Source organism: Rhinopithecus roxellana, chromosome 1 (assembly GCF_007565055.1).
Source record: "Rhinopithecus roxellana isolate Shanxi Qingling chromosome 1, ASM756505v1, whole genome shotgun sequence".
NCBI classification, from domain to species: Eukaryota; Metazoa; Chordata; class Mammalia; order Primates; family Cercopithecidae; genus Rhinopithecus; species Rhinopithecus roxellana.
Genome location: NC_044549.1, coordinates 161,132,564 through 161,151,304, shown reverse-complemented (window position 1 = coordinate 161,151,304; position 18,741 = coordinate 161,132,564). Strand labels below are relative to the sequence as shown.

The following is an 18,741-nucleotide window of genomic DNA, read 5'->3' as shown; positions in this document are numbered from 1 at the left end:
CCCAATCATGATATAGAACATTTCCTTCACCTCAGAAAGTTCCCTGGAGCCCTTTTCCAATAATCTTCTGCCCCTCCATACTCCAGCAGAGCCAGAGGCCCATCTCTATTCTGATTCTTATCACCATATGTAGGTTTTGCCTGTTTTTGAGGATAGGTTTTTGATCTAGAGCAGCAGTTCTCCAAGGGTGGTCCTTGTACCAGCAGTCTCAACATTACCTAGGAACTTTCAAGAAATACAAATTTTGGGGCCTCAGCTGCAGTCAGAAACTCAAAACGAAGTCCAGATGTATTTTTACAAACCTTCCAGGTGATTCTGATACATGTTCATGTTTGAGAACCTCTGATGTAGAGGAATGTAAGAACTAACTATTCTTGGGTAGGACAATGCTGGTTGTGTGTTGTGGAGTGGGTGGGAGGGAGCTAGCAGGGGGCCTTAAAGACACATAGCTTAGGTAACACCAAAAGGAAGAAGGAAAGATCAAGCATTTGTTTCAGAATTTTTACATTTTTGGCTTGCAAAGTAATAATTGAGTTTTGCAGGCTCTTCTTTAAAATTTCAAAGGTCAAGATGAAAGTCAACAATTTCTCAGAATAAAAGCGTCAACTTTCATACGAGTTCTAAACTCTGTGGAAACACTGGTTATCAGAAGCTCTGACTGGCAGGCAAATGTGCCCTTTTAAATTGAAAAATGAGTGAAATAAATGTGCTTATGAATAAACATTTGTTTGATAGACGAAATCTGGTATAAAATCTTCTTTTCCTGGAAGGAAAAATAATAGATGTATCTCTTGATGTTGAAATGGTTGAAACCCAGGTCTTAAATCTGTGTTCACAAACCACAATTTCTATCTACAGAATAATCGAGAAGCAATGTTAAGCAATGTTAAGCAATGTTAAGTAATGTTAAGCAATGTTAAGACACTTACGAAATGTAAGTTTCCGTAGAGAGAAGAGGATCCAGGTATATAGCCAGCTGTTTTCCATAGCTCCCTTGTGAGGTTCAAGATGGGAAGATTAGTGAAAGGAACTAATTCAAGTTGCACCTGGATATGAGTGGTGTTTCTGGCATGCACTTTGTTGTGTTAACGCATAGCACTGTTGTGCTGGAGCTTCCGAATCACACCAGCTCAGAAGTGTGTTTCCTGTCTTGAATGTTTGCAGGAAATCCAGAAACATATGGTATATGTACCTAGACTCTCAGCAGCATTATTGCGGTTTTCCTGAGCCACATTCTAGCCTGTATCGTTTTGAAAATTAATTATGAAGGAGAAGATCTCATGAGTCTGGTGGGATCTGAGTTTAGCCTGAAGTCCCTCCTTCTCTACTTCCAAAACAGTTTCCCTGTGTTCCTTAGATAGATTTATGTGAGACTGAAAGTATTAATCAGTCCTTTCATAGTGTTTGCTGAAAAGCCTTCCAGTAGATCCTGGTAAGAAAACAGTGGGGCATCCAGCGTGAGTCACGGGCAGCTGAGGAAGGTGGAAAGTCCAAGCCTTTTGCCTTTGAGATACCAGCTGGAAGGTGGTCCAGCCTGACATAACTGAGGTGGATGACTTTGGTTCATTCTTCACCTACATGATTCTCCCCTACTCACCCTGCGGAGGGTACATCTGAATTTGTGGCAAGGGTTTCAGATGACTGCCTGTCCTGACTGGCCATATAGGTGAAATAAGCACTTGATCTCCTAGGCTCCTTGACTCAGAGAGCCAAGGTAGTTTTGGTGAAAATGTGTCACTCTGTGCTGTCTTCCTGAAGTACAGCCACACACTTCTTCATTCAAAATCTCTCTCATTTGAAAGGATATGTACAGCAATAAGTGTCTTTAAGAAAGTGCTGGCGGGGCGCGGTGGCTCACACCTGTAATCCCAGGACTTTGGGAAGCCGAGGCGGACAGATCACGAGGTCAAGCGATCAAGACCATCCTGGCCAACATGGTGAAACCCCGCCTCTACTAAAAATACAAAAATTAGCTGGGCATGGTGGCAGGAGAATCGCTTGAACCCAGGAGGCGGAGGTTACAGTGAGCAAAGATCATGCCACTGCACTCCATCCAGCCTGGCGACAGAATGAGACTCCGTCTCAAAAAAAAAAGAAAGTGCTACCAAACTACAAGCTGTGAGGCCAGTCAGGGTGGCTTAAAGCACAAGTCGTATTTTTTTATTTTCAGCATTTCTCAGTCTATCTTCTTTTAAGCAATATGCTTCTTAGGTAACTTGACTGCATACGGACTAAAGGAAAACAATCTGTAAAATTAGAAGAGGAAATTTGAATTTGAATTTTTTTTTAAATTGTGACATTACCTTGATGCAGCAGTTCCACTTCTAGAGGTTTATTCTAAAGAAATAAGATAGGTACAAAAATGTGCATGTGAGACTGTTCATTGAAGCATTGTTTATAATCGTGAAAAATTGGAATCAACGTAAATATCTGTCTAATGATTAAATAATGTGTGCTACCAAAGATTGAAGTAGATTATAGTATTAACATGGAAAGAAGTGTAATATTAAAAAAAAAAAAAAAGACTTCTGGTTTCTGGCCCAGCATGTCAGGAGCTTAGAAGTTACTGCTCCATCATAATAAGTAAAAAACTAAACAACTGACACATCCACAGCTCTTCTTAGATCCATCAGCAAAGTGAGGTCACAGGGCAAACTGCTGTCCCTAGAATTGGAGACACAGGTGAAAACAGATAATCACACGTTACCTAAGCAGAACAATCAGAAGAAACCAATGCCAGGGTAGGAAAACCTAAACTGTAATTGATGAATTGCTGGAAGCTCAGGGTGGACAAGTTTGTGAGTTAAAAACTCCAGGGGGACCCAGTCATCAAGGAGCTCCCAGGCTTTTGAAAGTTTTACCTCCAGGAGCTCTATCAGGTCCTTACAGAAAATATGAGAGAAAAATCTCGTACTTTCAACAAAGAGAGAGGAAAAATAACCATTTTGAAATACCCCAGAATATTCTGTTCTTAACAAGGCCTGTGGTCAGGAACGAAATATTTTTTCAGAGCCTAACCTACTGCGGGGAGGGAAATTCCCAACTCCAGCTCCATGTAGCCATCCTCTCTCACCTAGATGGGAGGGAAAAAAATGAGAAGCACTGATGAAGTTCACAGTCCTGGGGCACAGGCTCACAAAAGACCGAGACCTAGTCACAGGACTCTAGAACACTTCCTCTCCCCTCCACACCTTCCCACCACATTCCCAGAGGCCTGTTTACCATAGTTGCTTTTGCTCAGAACGTCATGTCCACTTTTCAACAAAAATTACAAGGCATTCTAAAAGACAAAAGATACAGTTTGAAGAGACTGAAAACAAGCATCAGAACTAGACTCAGATATGGCAAGGATGTTGAATTTATCAGACCAGAAATTTAAAAATGCTACGGTGACTATGCTCAGGGCATTAATGGGAGAATTGGATGACATACAAGAACAGATGGGTAATAGAAACAGAGAGGTGGCAATTCTAAGAAAGAATCAAAAAGAAATATGAGAAATCAAGAGCACTATAACAGAAATGAAGAATTCCTTTGATGGGCTCATCAGTAGACTGGACACAGCTGAGGAGATAATCTCTGGTTGAAGATATGGCAATAGAAACTTCTAAAAACTGAAAAACAAAGAGAAATAAAAGACAAAAAACGAGAATAGAATATCCAAGAACTATGGGATACTAAAAAATTATAACATACACATAATGGAAGTATCAGAAGGAGAAAGAAGAAAGGAACAGAAGCAATATTTGAAACCATAATGACTTAAGAACTTCCTCAAATTAACATCAGACAACCAACCACATATCCAGGGAACTCAGAGAACACCAAGTAGGATAAATACCCAAAAAACTATACTCTGGCATATCATTAAAAAACACAAAACAATTAAAGATAAATTTAAAATCTTGAAAGAATCTAGAGAAAAAAACCTACCTTATCTACAGAGGAGCAAAAGTAAGAATTATTTGCAATTTCTCCTCTGAAACCATGCAAGAAAGAGAGAGTGTAAGGCCGGGCGTGGTGGCTCAAGCCTTTAATCCCAGCACTTTGGGAGGCTGAGGTGGGCAGATCACCTGGGGCAAGAGTTCGAGACCAGCCTGGCCAACATGGTGAAACCCCATCTCTACTAAAAATACAAAAAAAAAATACCAGGGTGTGGTGGTGCGTGCCTGTAGTCCCAACTACTCAGGAGACTGATGCCGGAGAATTGCTGGAACCCGGGAGGTGGAGGTTGCAGTGAGCTGAGATCACGCCCCTGTACTCCAGCCTAGGAGACAGAGCGAGACTCCATCTCCAAAAAAAAAAAAAGGGTAGTAAAATATTTAAAGTGTTAAGAGGAAGAAAACCCCACCAACCTAAAATTGTATGCCCTAAGAAATTGTCCTTCAAAAGTGAAAGAGAAATAAAGACTTTCTCAAACAAAAAATGAGAGAATTTGTTGCCAGTAGACCTGTCTTGCAAGAAATGTTAAAAGAAGTTCTTTAGGAAGCAGGGAAATTATATAGGTCAGAAACTCAGACCTATGTAAATAAAGGAAGAACATCAGAGAATAAATAAGTGAAGGTAAAGTAAAAACTTGTTTTTTTCTATTCTTAGTGATCAGAGAGATAATAGCAGCAATTCAATAATGAACTGAATGACACCAATGATACGGGGACAGGTGGGAGGAATTAGGCATATTTTGTTATTATAAGGTACTTGCACTACCTGTGAAGTGTAGTATAGTGTTATTTGAAAGTGAAGTTGGACTTGTAAATGTATGTTGCAACCACCAGGGCAACAACTAAAAAAGATAAAAAATTAAAAAAAAAAAAAAAACAGGTATAATTGATATGCTAAGAAAGGAAAGAAAATGGAATTATATATAATGCTCAATTAAAACCATAAAAGACTTAAAAAACATGGAAGACAAAAATAGAAACAGAAAATAGGGTAACAGATAGAAAACAATAACAATTATAGTAGTTATTCAATTATATCAATGATCACTTTAAATATCAGTGGTCTAGATACACTGATTAAAAGACAGGTATTATAACAGTGTGTTAAAAAACAAGACCCAACTATATGTTGTCTATAAGAAACCCACTGTAAGTATAAAGACACATACAGATAAAAAGTAAAGGGGGTTTGGCACAGTGGCTCACACCTGTAATCCCAGCACTTTGGGAGGCCAAGTGGATCACGAGGTCAGGAGATCGAGACCATTCTGGCTAACATGGTGAAATCCCGTCTCTCTACTAAAAAAAAAAAAAGTACAAAAAATTAGCCAAGCATGGTGGTGGGCACCTGTAGTCCCAGCTACTCAGGAGGCTGAGGCAGGAGAATGGTGTGAACCCAGGAGGCAGAGCTTGCAGTGAGCCAAGATCACGCCACTGCACTCCAGCCTGGGCGACAGAGCGAGACTCTTTCTCAAAAAAAAAAAAAAAAAAAAAAAAAAGTAAATGGATGGAGAAAGATAGACCATGCTAACACTAATCAAAATAAAGTGGGAGTAGCTATACTAGTTTTAGACAGAGCAGACTTTGGATCAAGAAAAGTTATCAGGGATAAAGAGAAGAATTATGTAATGGTAAAAAGGGCAATAGTCTAAGAAGACATAACCATCTTTAATGTATATGTGCCTAACAACGGATGCCAAAATACATGAGGAAAAACTGATAGAACCGCAAGGAGAAATAGATGAATCCACTGTTGTAGTTGGAGATTTAAATACCCTTCTGTCAGAAATGGACAGATCTGGCAGGCAGATCAGCAATCACATAGTTGAACTTGACAGCCCCATTAGTTAAGTAGATATAATTGACATATTTAGACCACTTCATCCAACAACAGCTGATTACACATTCTTCTCAGGCTCACATGGAACATTTGCTACAATCGACCACATCCTGGGCCATAAAACACAAATTAACAAATTTTAAAGAGTAGGAATATGACATCTGCTCTCAGACCACAGTGGAATTAAGGTAGAAAACAATAACCGAACGATAGCTGGAAAATCCCAAAGTCCTTGGAGATTAGACAACACATTTTTAAATAATGCGTGAGTCAAAGAAGATATCTCAAGAGAATTTTAAAATATTTTTAACCACATGAGAATGAAAATACTTTTCAAAAGTTGTGAGAAGCAGTGCTTAGAGGCAAACTTATAGCAGTGAATACATATATTAGAAAAAAAGAAAAATCTAAAATCAGTAATCTTAGCCTCCACTTTAGAAAACTCAAAAAAGAAGAGCAAGTTATATCTAAATTAAACAGAAGAAAAGAAATACAGTATTCATTGCCTAACAGCAGGGATACATTCTGAGAAATGCATTGTAGGTGATTTTGTCATTGTGTGAACATCATAGAGTGCACTTACACAAACCTAGACAGTATAGCCTGCTATGCACCTAGGCAATGGTACAGCCTATTGTTCCTTGGCTACAAACCTGTACAGTGTGTTACTGTACTGAATACTATAGGCAGTTGTAACACAATGGTAGGTATTTGTGTATCTAAACAGAAAATGTACAGTAAAAATATAGTATAAAAGGTAAAACAAACAACAAAAATGAGCCAGACACAGTAACTCATGCCTGTGATCCCAGCACTTTGGGAAGCCAAGAGGGGAGGATCATTTGAGCCCAAGAGTTTGAGACCAGCCTGGGCAACATAAGGAGATCCCGTCTTTCCAATGGGGGAAAAAATATCTAGGCAGGGTGGCATATGCTCTTGGTCTCAGCTACACAGGAGGATTGCTTGAGAGTCCAAGAGTTCAGGGCTGCAGTAAGCCACGATCATGTCACTGCATTCCAGCCTGGGCAACAGAGTGAGATTTTATCTCAGATCTCCCCACCCCCAAAACAAAAACCAAACAAATGCAAAAAAAAAAAAAAAAAAGATGAAAATGATACATCTCTATAGGGCACTTACCATGCATGGCGCTTGCAGCACTGGACGTTGCCATGGGTGAGTCAGTGAATGAATGGTCAGTGAATGTGAAGGCCTAGGACATTACTGTATACTACTGCAGACTTTATAAACGCTGTACACTTAGACTACACTAAATTTATGAAAATATTTTTTCATCAGTAATAAATTAGCTTTAGTTTACTGTAACTTTTTTACTTTATAATTTTTAATTTTTAAAAACTTGACTTTTTTGTAATAACAGAGCTTAAAACAAAAACACATTGTACAGTTGTACAAACATATTTTCTTTATATCCTTATTCTATAAGATTTTTATTTTTTAAATTTATGATTATTATGATTATTATTATTTGCTGGGTGTGCTGGCTCATGCCTGCAACCCCAGCACTTTGGGAGGCCTGAGGCAGGAGGAGCTCTTGAGGCCAGGAGTTAAAGAACAACCTGGGCAACATAGTAAGACCCCATGTCTACAAAAAGAAAAAATTTTTTTTGAGGCAAAGTCTCGCTCCATCACTGAGGCAACCTCAGCTCATTGCAACCTCTGCCTCCTGGGTTCAAGCTATTCTCCTGCCTCAGCTTCCTGAGTAAGTGAGATTACAGGCGTGCACCACCACGCCCGGATAATTTTTTTTTGTATTTTTAGTATAAAAAGTTATTTTAGGGTTTCACCATGTTGGCCAGGCTGGTCTTTGACTCTTGACCTTAAGTGATCCATCTGCTTTGGCCTCCCAAAGTGTTGGGATTACAAGTGTGAGCCACTGCGCCTGGCCAAAAAGAATTTTTTTAATTAGTTGGGCACAGTTGCATGTGCCTATAGTCCCAGCTACTCAGGAAACTGGGGCAAGAGGATCACTTGAGCCCAGGAGTTCAAGGTTACAGTGAGCCATGATCATGCCACTGCACTCCAACCTGAGTGACAGAGCAAGACCATGTCTCAAAAAAATTTTTTTTTCACTTTTTAAACTTTATTGTTAAAAACTAAGACACAAACATGCACATTAGCCTAGGCTTACACAGGGTTAGGATCACCATCATCACTGTTTGACACCTTCACATCGTGTCCCAGTAGAAAGTCTTCAGGGGCAGTAACACACATGGAGCTGTCATCTCCTATTATAACAATGCCTTCTCTGGAATATCTCTTGAAGGACCTGCCTGAGGCTGTTTTAGTTAACTTTTTAAAAATAAGTAGTAGTACACTCTAAAATAATGACTAAAGTATAGAATAGTAAATATGTAAACCAGTATCATAGTCATTTAGTATCATTATTATTTTGTACTGTACATAATTTTATGTGCTATGCTTTTATACAGTTGGCAGTGCAATAGGTTTGTTTACATTAGCATCACCACAAACACATAAATAATACATTGCTCTATGGTTTTACAATGGCTACATCATTAGGTGTTAAAAATTTTTCAGCTCCATTATAATCTTACGAGACTACCCTCATATATTCAGTTCCTCCTTGACCAAAATGTCATTATGTGGCACATGACTGTAATAAAAATTAGAGTAGAAATCAGTAAAATTACAAACATAAAATCAATAAAATCAATGGAACAAAAAGTTGGTTTTTTGAAACCATAACCATTTTGAAACTGATAAGCCTCTAGCCAGACTATGACAGAAGATGCAAATTACTAATATTGAAAATGAAACCCCAAAGCAAGCTGTAAAACCTAGAAATATTATTCTAACCTTCTCCCACCTTTCTGTGTAGCACCTAGTCAGAAAGAAATAACTTGACCTACCTTGTTTGGTAATAGGTCATAAGACCTATATTCCAGAGGAGTTCTGCCTATATTTCGGAGAAAAGAATGCTACACAGAGAGGCCAACAAAAAGCTCAACAAACAAACCTTGCTAGGTTTCCCGGTTTCCCCCTTTAGTATATTACCATTTGATCATACACCTTTTGTCCCATCACATTTCTACACAGCTGTCCATTCTTCCTTGAATCTAAACATAAAAATCAGCTTTCCCTGGTTCTTTGGGTATTTATTTCTGAAGGCTCATAGGTCACATAGAACTTTGATTAAACAATTGGTTGTGCTTTTTTAAAAAAATCAGAGGGGACATCATTAGAGATCCTATGGACATTAAGAGGAAAGTGAAGGAGTATTATGAACAACTCTATGCCCACAAATCTGATAACCTAGAGTAAATCATCCATTACGGAGAAGAAATGGACAATCTGAACAGGCCTATAGCTATTAAATAAATAAACTGAATCAGTAACTAATTACCTTCCAAAGAAAGCACCAAGCCCAGAGGGTTCACTAGTGGATTCTGCCAAACATTTAAGGCAGAAATTATGCCAATTCTCTACAATCTTTTCCAGAAGTTAGCAAAATAAATACTTTCTAAACCTTTCTATGAGGCTAGTATTGCCCTGACACCAAAACCAAAGACATTACAAAAAAAACTACAGACCAGGCCAGGCGTGGTGGCTCACACCTGTAATCCCAGCACTTTGGGACGCTGAGGCAGGCAAGTCACGAGATGGAGACCATCGTGGCTAACACGGTGCAACCCTGTCTCTACTAAAAATACAAAAAACTAGCCGGGCGTGATGGCAGCGCAGTCCCAGCTACTTGAGAGAGCTGAGGCAGAGAAATGGTGTGAACCCGGGAGGTGGAGCTTGCAGTGAGTTGAGATCGCGCCACTGCACTCCAGCCTGGACGACAGAGGAGACTCCGTCTCAACAACAAACAAACAAAAAGGCAAACTACAGACCAATGTATCTCATGAACATAGATGCAAATATCTTCAACAGAATATTAGCAGATAAAATTCAACAATGTACACAAAGATGTGTACACCAAAACCAAGTGGTATTTATCCCAGGTGTGCAAGGCTAGTCTTCAAAATTAATATGGTCCATCACATCAAGAGGCTATGGAAGAAAAATCACATAATTATATTGATAGATGCAGAAAAAGCATTTGACAAAATCCAACACCCATTCATGATAAAAACTCCTAACAAACCAGGAATAGAGGGGAACTTCTTCAACTCAATAGAGAACATCTAAAAACAAAAACAAAAACAAAAAACTACAGCTAAAATCATGATTAAGGGTGAGAAATTTGAGGCTTTCTTGCTAAGATCAGAAACAAGGCAAGATGTCTCTTTTCACCACTGCTTTTCGGCATTTTACTGGAAATCCTAGCTCATACAATAAAATAAGAAAAGAAAATATAGATTGCAAAGGAACAACTGAAACTGTCTTTGTCTGCAGATAACATGATTGTCTATATAGAAAATCTGAAAGAATCAACAAAAAAACTAGAACTAATAAGGAGTTATAGTAACAAACCTGCACGTTCTGCTCATGTATTCCAGAACTTAAAGTATAATTTTTTTTAAAAAAAGCAATTATAGCAGGATTGCAGGATACAAGGTTAATGTACAAAAGTTAATCACTTTCCTGTGGACCAGCAATTAAATAGTGAAATTTTAAATTAAAAACACATTACCAGTTGGGTGCAATGGCTGATGCCTATAATCCCAAGACTTTGGGAGGCCAAGGTGGGAGGATCACTTAAACCCAGGAGGTTGAGGCTGCACTGCACAAAGAGCTGTGATCACACCACTGCACTCTAGCCTGGGCGACAGAGTGAGACCCTATCTCAAAAAAACAAAAAAGCCAAAAACATGTTATCGTTTATATTAGCACCCCAAGAAAAAATGAAATTCTTAGGTATAAATCTAACAAATTATGTCCAAGATCTATATATCTAGATGAAGAAAACTGTAAAACGTTGATGAAATATATCAAAGAAGAACTAAATAAATGGAGAAATAGCCTATGTTCATGGATTGTGAAATGTCAGTTTTTCCCAACTTGATCCATAGATTGACACATCCCAATAAAAATCCCAGCAAGTTACTTTTACGGGTATTAACCCATTTACGCCTTGTGTTCCATTGTTGGAATGCTAAGCTTGTGGGAGTTATTTATATCCTACTGCTCCAGGTCGTTGCCAAGGTCTGATTTTTCACACACAAAAAATTTGCAACCTCTGGCATAAACGGGTTAACAAACAAAGTCTGTAGTTTATGTGGAGAGGTAATAGATCCAGAATAACCAACTAAATATTGAAGGAGAAGAACAAAGTCAAAGGGCTGAACCTGTTGGGCTTGAAGACGTCTATAAAGCTACAGCAGTCAAGATAGTGTGTTATTGGTGAAAAAGCTGAGAAATATCAAGGGATCAGAGTAGAAAGCCCGGAAATAGACCCACATAAATACAGTTGATTGATCTTTGACTAAGGAGAAAAGGCAATATAATGAAGCAAAGATAGTCTCTTTTACACAACTGCTGGAACAATTGGACATCCACATACAAAAACCATCACCTAGACACAGACCTTACACCCTTCACAAAAATTAACTTGAGAGGGACCATAGACCTAAATGTAAAACCCAAAACTATAAGACTGCTAGAAGTTATCATAGGAGAAAACCTAAATGACCTTGGGTATGGCAATGACTTCTTAGACTAAAGTCATGATGCATGAAAGAAATAGTTGATAAGCTGGGATTCATTACAAGTTAAAACTTCTGTTCTGTAAAAGACAATGTCTAGAGAATAAGATGGGTCACAGACTTGGGAAAATATTTGCAATCCAAAACACAAACCAACAAATACTAGCAAGGATGTGGAGCAACAGGAACACTCATTCATTGCTGGCAGGAAAGCAAAATGGTACAGCCATTTTGCTGCAGTTCTTACAAAACTAAACATACTCTTCCCATACAATCCAGCAGTCATGCTCTTTGGTATTTACCCAAATGAACCAGAAACTAATGTTCACACAAAAACCTGTAAATGGATGTGTATAGCAGCTTTATTCATAGTTGCCAAAACTCGGAAGCAACCAAGATGTACTTCAGTAGGTGAATAGATAAACTGTGATACTTCCAGACAATGGAATAGTATTCAGTGCTAAAAAGAAAGAGCTCTCAAGCCATAAGAAGACATGGGGGAGCTTTCATTGCGTATTACTAAGTTGTAGAAGCCAATCTGAAAAGGCTACATACTATGATGCCAACTATGTGAATTCTGGAAAAGGCAAACTATAGAGACAGCAAAAGGATCAACTGTTGCAATCTTTAGGGAGGAGGAAGGTATAAATAAGCAGAGCACAGAGGACTTTGGGGCAGTGAAACTATTCTGTATGGTACAATAATGGTGGACACGTGTCATTGTGCATTTGTCAAAGCCCACAGAATGTACACCACCGAGGTAAATTATGGACTTTGGGTGATAATGAGGTATCAGTGGAGTTTCATCAGTTGTCACAAATGGACCACTGGTGCAGAATGCTAATAGTGGGAGAAGTTGTGTGCGTGGAAGGGTCGGGGGTATAGGGAGCTCTCTGTACTATCTGCTCAGCTTTGATGTGAACCTAAAAAATAGTTTATCAACTTTTTTAAAGCAGGGTACTCAGTAATACATATGATATAAATCCCATTTATGTTTAAAAAACAGAAATATGTATGTATTTATATATGTGTGTGTATATATATATTTGTATATATAGGGTGTGTGAGTGTGTGCATGTGTGTGTGTGTAACTTTTGTATTTACCAAACTGATAACGTTGTTGCCGTTGGTGTTGAGGTTGTGAGCAGGGTGGTGGGGGGAAGGTACCCTCTGCTGTGCTCTGTAAAATTTAGCCTTTGTCAGAGTTCCTATTCACTTATCAAAATATGGCAAAAGGGAGCTTGCTGCTAGGTATGTATCTCCAGACACTCCTTTCAAGGAGACATCAGAAGGTAACATTGTTTGGCAGCTTAAAAATGCAAAGTTGTAGCACTTTCTGTCGCATTTATTCACGCAACAATTATTTTTGAGTGCCTCTTCTATTCCAGGCATTCTGCCAGGCCTTGGAGTTGCCAGGGTGACCAAGAAACAGCCCCTGTGATCACAGTTGAGGGTGCGGTGGGCGGCAGGGGAGAGTTGTGTTTTAAGTCTGTTTTCTCACAGGCTGAAAAAGTTCCGCACAGTTTAGAAAAGCTGACTGTGATTCCTTCTCCTCAGAGAAGCCGTGTGGAGACCCGCCTTCGTTCCCACACACCATCCTGCAGGGCCGCACCGGCTTGGAGATGGGGGATGAACTGCTGTACGTGTGCGCCCCAGGCCACATCACGGGCCACCGGGAGACCGCCTTCACCTTGCTATGTAACAGCTGTGGGGAGTGGTATGGCCTGGTGCAGGCCTGCGGGAAAGGTAAGCAGCCCAGGGATGGGCCACCTTCACGTACCCACGCAGTGCTGGCAGAGAGCTCCACGGCTGCTGGCTGCATGTGGTGGGCTCTTCTCCACCAAGGTGCCTTTGAAAAGAGGCTTTCAGACTTTTCTGCTGAGCTCTGGACCTAGCAACATCTCCACTTGGGGATTCCTGTAGCATTTCAAATGTGCAACTGAGCTCTTCATCTTCCATGCTGGGAGCAAAGGGTTAACAAGTTAAAATCCCCGCCGCTTCTCTAAGTACACAGTTGACCTTGAGTTAACTTTCTAGTGTATTTCCCTGGAAACCTGGTCAAGATGGAACATCAGCTGTGGTACAAAGCAGCATTTTTCTGGTGAAAATGACCCGCAGTTGGTAAACTGGGCTGGGAAGACTATAATGAATACATATGAGGAAGCCCAGCTCTGTGCTGCTCTGAGGGTGGTGATTCCTGTATCTGAGCATGGCCTTTGTGGGGACCCTGAGAACTATTCTGTGGGTTATTGCAAGACATTCGAACTCTTATCGGGCATGGGACTTCCAAGCATCATCGATCCACACCACACATATGAGTTCGGATCCACCTGAGCAATCTTGGGAGGAAGGCCGGGGTGGTGAGGGGTGGAGCAAGGAGACGAACTCCAGGACAGCTGTATGGAACTGCTGCAAGGGCTCTTCCCACGGATGAAACTTGCTTGCTGTTTCCCGGCGGCCTTGCTGTGCTCCCTGGCCTGGAGCCTTCTGAATGCCAGGTGTGACCTGTGGAGTCTGAATAGTTAGTTGAGACTAAAAAGAGTCCTAGTGGACACGGAGTCCCCCAAACCAGATATGATTTCCGCAGATGTCCCCATTCCATCAACATCACATTTCTAGGAGTCCTAGTTTACTGTGCCTCCTTAATCCCTGCTGCCCAGCCCCTGGGGAATTTTTCCAGCAGCAGAAATCACTGTGTCCAGCCACACCCAGTCCTGGCCTCCCCACCCCCACAGGGACGCAGCAGCCAGCAGGCGACTGGGACAGCCCCATGGCTGACCTGGCTTGCGACTCCTATACCTTGGACCTCATGCCAGACCCTAAATTGTTCCCTGATCTCACAGTGCTCCTCTCACTCCAAGAGACTTTTTCAAGAACCCCCGCCCTGGCCTCCCATGACATCCAGGTACCAAGCGGAGGCTGGTTCTACAGAGGGAAATTACTCCAGCACCATGATCTTACTGAACTTCTAGGACAGTTTGTCCCTGGAATGTCCTGCAGATCCCATGAGGGAACTCAGATGAGACCTAGGGCGCTGTCACTACTGTGAGAGTCATTCACGTTGTTGCCTGAAGCTGTGGTTTCACTGCTACCATAGTCTTCACTGGTATTTACTATCCACATTGTGAATACACCATTATTTATTTATTCAGTCAGCTGGTGGTGGACATTTTGCGGCTGTCACAAACTATGCTGCTATAATTGTCCTCAGCCTCCTTTGGTTCCCATGTGAACACATTTCAGTTGGTTCCTAGCAGTAGAAGTGATGCCCATGGAGTATGTGTGTGTTCAGCTGCAGCTGATGCTGCCAAAGTGTTCTCTAAAGTATTTGACCAGTCTGCTTTCCCATCAGCTGTGTCTGAGAGTCCTTGTCGTTCAGCACCTCATCAGCTTTTAGGACTGCCAGTCTGGTGATGGCTCTGTGGTGACTTGTAGTTGTAACATTCATTTCTCTAATAATAGTGAGGTCAAGCACTTATCACATGTTAATAGGGCATTAGAATTTCTTTGTGTAAAATGTTCAGGTGCTTTTCCCATTTTTCTAATTGATTTGAATTTGATGATTTACATATTATAGAATTTTTTACATGAAATATTCATAATTAATGTGTTGCAAGTATTTTCTCTCATTCTGTGGCTTATTTTTTCACACTTGCACTGTCTTTTAATGAGTTGGTTTTGTTGTTTTCTATTTCACTACTTTTCAAATTCTTTGCAGACTCCTTTTTTTTTTTTTTTTTGAGACGGAGTCTCGCTCGGTCGCCCAGGCTGGAGTGCAGTGGCCCGATCTCGGCTCACTGCAAGCTCCGCCTCCCAGGTTCACGCCATTCTCCTGCCTCAGCCTCCCGAGTAGCTGGGGCTACAGGCACCCACCACCATGCCCGGCTACTTTTTTGTATTTTTAGTAGAGACGGGGTTTCCCCATGTTAGCCAGGATGGTCTCGATCTCCTGACCTCGTGATCCACCTGCCTCGGCCTCCCAAAGTGCTGGGATTACAGGTGTGAGCCACGGCGCCCGGCCTCTTTGTGGACTCTTACCCATTTTTTCTAGTCATTAGCTGATTAATACTTTAGTAAAATGCAATAAAAATGAATTAATATAAAATAAAATAGATTCCAAATATAAATGCAATTTTTGTTGAATTAAATAGACATATACCATTCCCCTGTCAAATTGTTGCAAAAGTTTTTAAAAACTTTCTGGGTGTTTCTACTTGCCTTGTTGCATACCTAATAACAAGTTACAGACTGGGACAAGTGCTGAAAGCACAATTCGAGCAATCTTCTAGAACTTTCTTCATCTTTCTTCTGTTGCTGTTGCTGTTGTTTTGTGCCAGGCGGGAGCTACTTGCCAATTCTGATCATTCACCTGCCCAAGAAAATCAAGCATAAGCACCAAGCTTCCTGTTTGTCCAACATGTCACCTTGAAGCAGGCCCATACCCACCCTGAGTTGTTAATGTTCTGATGAGGTGCTGAAGTTGCACCATCTCATGAGCCACACCCACAGCCAAATGGGTTGTTTGCCAGCTCTAGTCGAATGAGCACTAAATGCGGGTTTTGTGGGTCCAAAATGATTATTCCCACTGCAATGCAGTTGTTAAAGCTTTAAGCTGCTGGGCAGGAATTCTGGTTTATACGCTTGGGCTGGATATACAGATTGTTACAGTGTCTGTGGATTTAACATTTAAGCTATCTGTGTTATTGTAAGGAGAGAGAGAGAGAGAGTGTGTGTGTGTGTGTATGTGTGTGTGTGTGTGTCAAGAGTATCTTCACCAGATGAATTGCTTCAAATTGGAGAAAAGTCAACTTGGGGGAGTGGGTCAAACAAGGATTTTGGAATTGGACCCATCTGGGTTTGGATAATCACTCTTTGTTGTACTGGCTGATTGGACATTGATCCATTCATTCATTCCACATCCCAGCATTTGGCAGGATCCTAGGTGCTGTCTATACAAGTTGAGTAAATACTGTCTCAACCCTAAAGGAAACGCTAGTAAACTAGGTTCCTCAAAGACACAGAAAAGCAGTAGATGATGAGATAGAGATTGGAAAGTGAGGTGTCACAGAAGGTGACATTTTAGAGGAAGTGTGTTTCCAGATAGAGGAAGTGCTCAGTAAATCCAGAGGCTATAGAAAACAAGTAAATGAAAGCTAACATGTATGCATTGGCTTCACTGTGTGAAGGAGGTTCTGGCAGCCTTGTGTTTTCAGTGTATATGTGAGGGGGTGGGATGTACGGTAGCCACACTGCAGTGCATACAGGAATGAGATGCAGGGAGGAAGAAGGCCAAGGACAGACAACTCAGGTTCATGTTTCTGCTGCTCATGAAGAGGAATAGGGAAGACACAAAGGATAGAGCTGGAAGAAGATCAGAAGTCCAAAGAGGTTGTAGGGGTTTGTTTTGTTTGCTTGCTTGCTGTTGTTATTTTTAAGGTGATTTCTTTTAAGATACTTTTTAAAAAAATTTCCTACAACAAGCGATTTGAGCTTATTTAAACAACGACAGAAAGGATGAGAAGAAGAGAAAACCGTTTTCTTTACTTTCCTGAGCCTTAATTTGCCCATGGTACCCTTCCCCCTTCCCCTTTTTTTTGAGACAGTCTCTGTCTATTGCCCAGGCTGGAGTGCAGTGGCACAGTCTTGGTTCACTGCAACCTCTGCCTCCTGGGTTCAAGCAATTCTCCTGCCTCAGCCTCCCGAGTAGCTGGGATTACAGGCATGCGCCACCACGCTTGGCTAATTTTGTATTTTTAGTAGAGATGGGGTTTCACCATGTTGGCCAGGCTGGTCTTGAACTCCTGAGCTTAGGCAGTCCACCCGCCTCAGCCTCCCAAAGTGCTGGGATTACAGGTGTGAGCCACTGCCCATAGTACCCATATTTTAAAAATAGGTACTAGTTATCACAGAGATACCTTAGAGATGAGGTTCCTGTGAATACATCATTTAGAACAGGACCTATGATATAGTATGGGGGTCAGTAAATGTTCATTCTCTTTCACTTGTATGCTGATCAATGAGACCATTCAGACCCTTTCACCTAAGGTATCTGAAGGGATTTGTGCATGACACCATGACACTGGCTGCTCGCTTCCTTGTGTATTATTAACTCTAGCCCCTGTTACCATGAATAACTAACGGCAGCCTGTGACTTCAACCATCTGTTACTTGGGTGAGAAGTTAATCTCTGCCAGGAGGCTTCTCAGATTCTGGAGACCGGCAGCTGGTCTTTTTTTTTTTTTTTTTTTTGAGACGGAGTCTCGCTCTGTCGCCCAGGTTGGAGTGCAGTGGCGCAATCTCGGCTCGCTGCAACCTCTGCCTCCTGGGTTCACGCCATTCTCCTGCCTCAGCCTCCCGAGTAGCTGGGACTATAGGCACTCACCACTACGCCCGGCTAATTTTTTGTATTCTTTAGTAGAGACAGGGTTTCGCTGTGTTAGCCAGGATGGTCTCGATCTCCTGACCTCGTGATCCGCCCGTCTCGGCCTCCCAAAGTGCTGGGATTACAGGTGTGAGCCACCGCACCCGGCCTCAGCTGGTCTTTCCAGAAAGGCATGGCCAGTGTGACTTTCGGACTTGATAGAGACCCACACAGCTGGTAGCTTCCTAGTGTGTGGCATGCATACCTGGTGGGTAGCAAAAGGTGAGGGAGTGGATGGTGTAGGAGGGTCCCTCAGCCACACGCCGCCCAGGCTGTGTGTTCACAAGCAACATTCCAGTCTTAAGTGGTGGGGATGCAGTCTCTCACTTAAGCACAAGGACTTTCGTCTTGACCATTCACTGAAATGGATGAGGACTTATTTAACTGCCATTTTCTCCCCTCTGTGTGTTGGTACTTCTCTAGCCCTGGTCCCTAGAGTTCAGGTCTGGTTCTGGCCATTTAGTCTTCCATACTCCTGTCAAAATCCATACATGTTCTTCTTGGTTTCCATTCCCAGTTTGGCAGCAGGAAATGTCTGTCATGCCCTCTCTAATGTACTCATAATCTAACTAAAATTGGTTGTTGCCCTAATTACAGAAAAGTCCTGATGCGGCAGGGCATGGTGGCTCACACCTGTAAACAGCACTTTGGAAGGCCAAGGCCGGTGGATCACCTGAGTTTGGAAGTTTGAGACCAGCCTGACCAACATGGAGAAACCCCTTCTCTACTAAAAATACAAAATTAGCCGGGCGTGGTGGTGCATGCCTGTCATCCCAGCTACTCAGGAGGCTGAGGCAGGAGTATTGCTTGAACCCGGGAGGCAGAGATTGCAGCAAGCCGAGATCACACCACTGCACTCCAGCCTGGGCGATAGAGCAAGACTCTGTCTCAAAAAAAAAAAAAAAGAAA

At 41.5% G+C, this 18,741-nt stretch overlaps 1 protein-coding gene across 1 annotated transcript in view; it reads left to right on the top strand.

The window, feature by feature from the left end:
- Positions 1–18,741, top strand: part of SUSD5 (sushi domain containing 5) — a 78,221-nt gene that overhangs the window by 29,969 nt on the left and 29,511 nt on the right. The window contains exon 4 of the mRNA XM_010372964.2: positions 12,969–13,157. Within this exon, the coding sequence (XP_010371266.1) occupies positions 12,969–13,157 (189 nt within the window). The remainder of the gene's footprint in view (positions 1–12,968; positions 13,158–18,741) is intronic.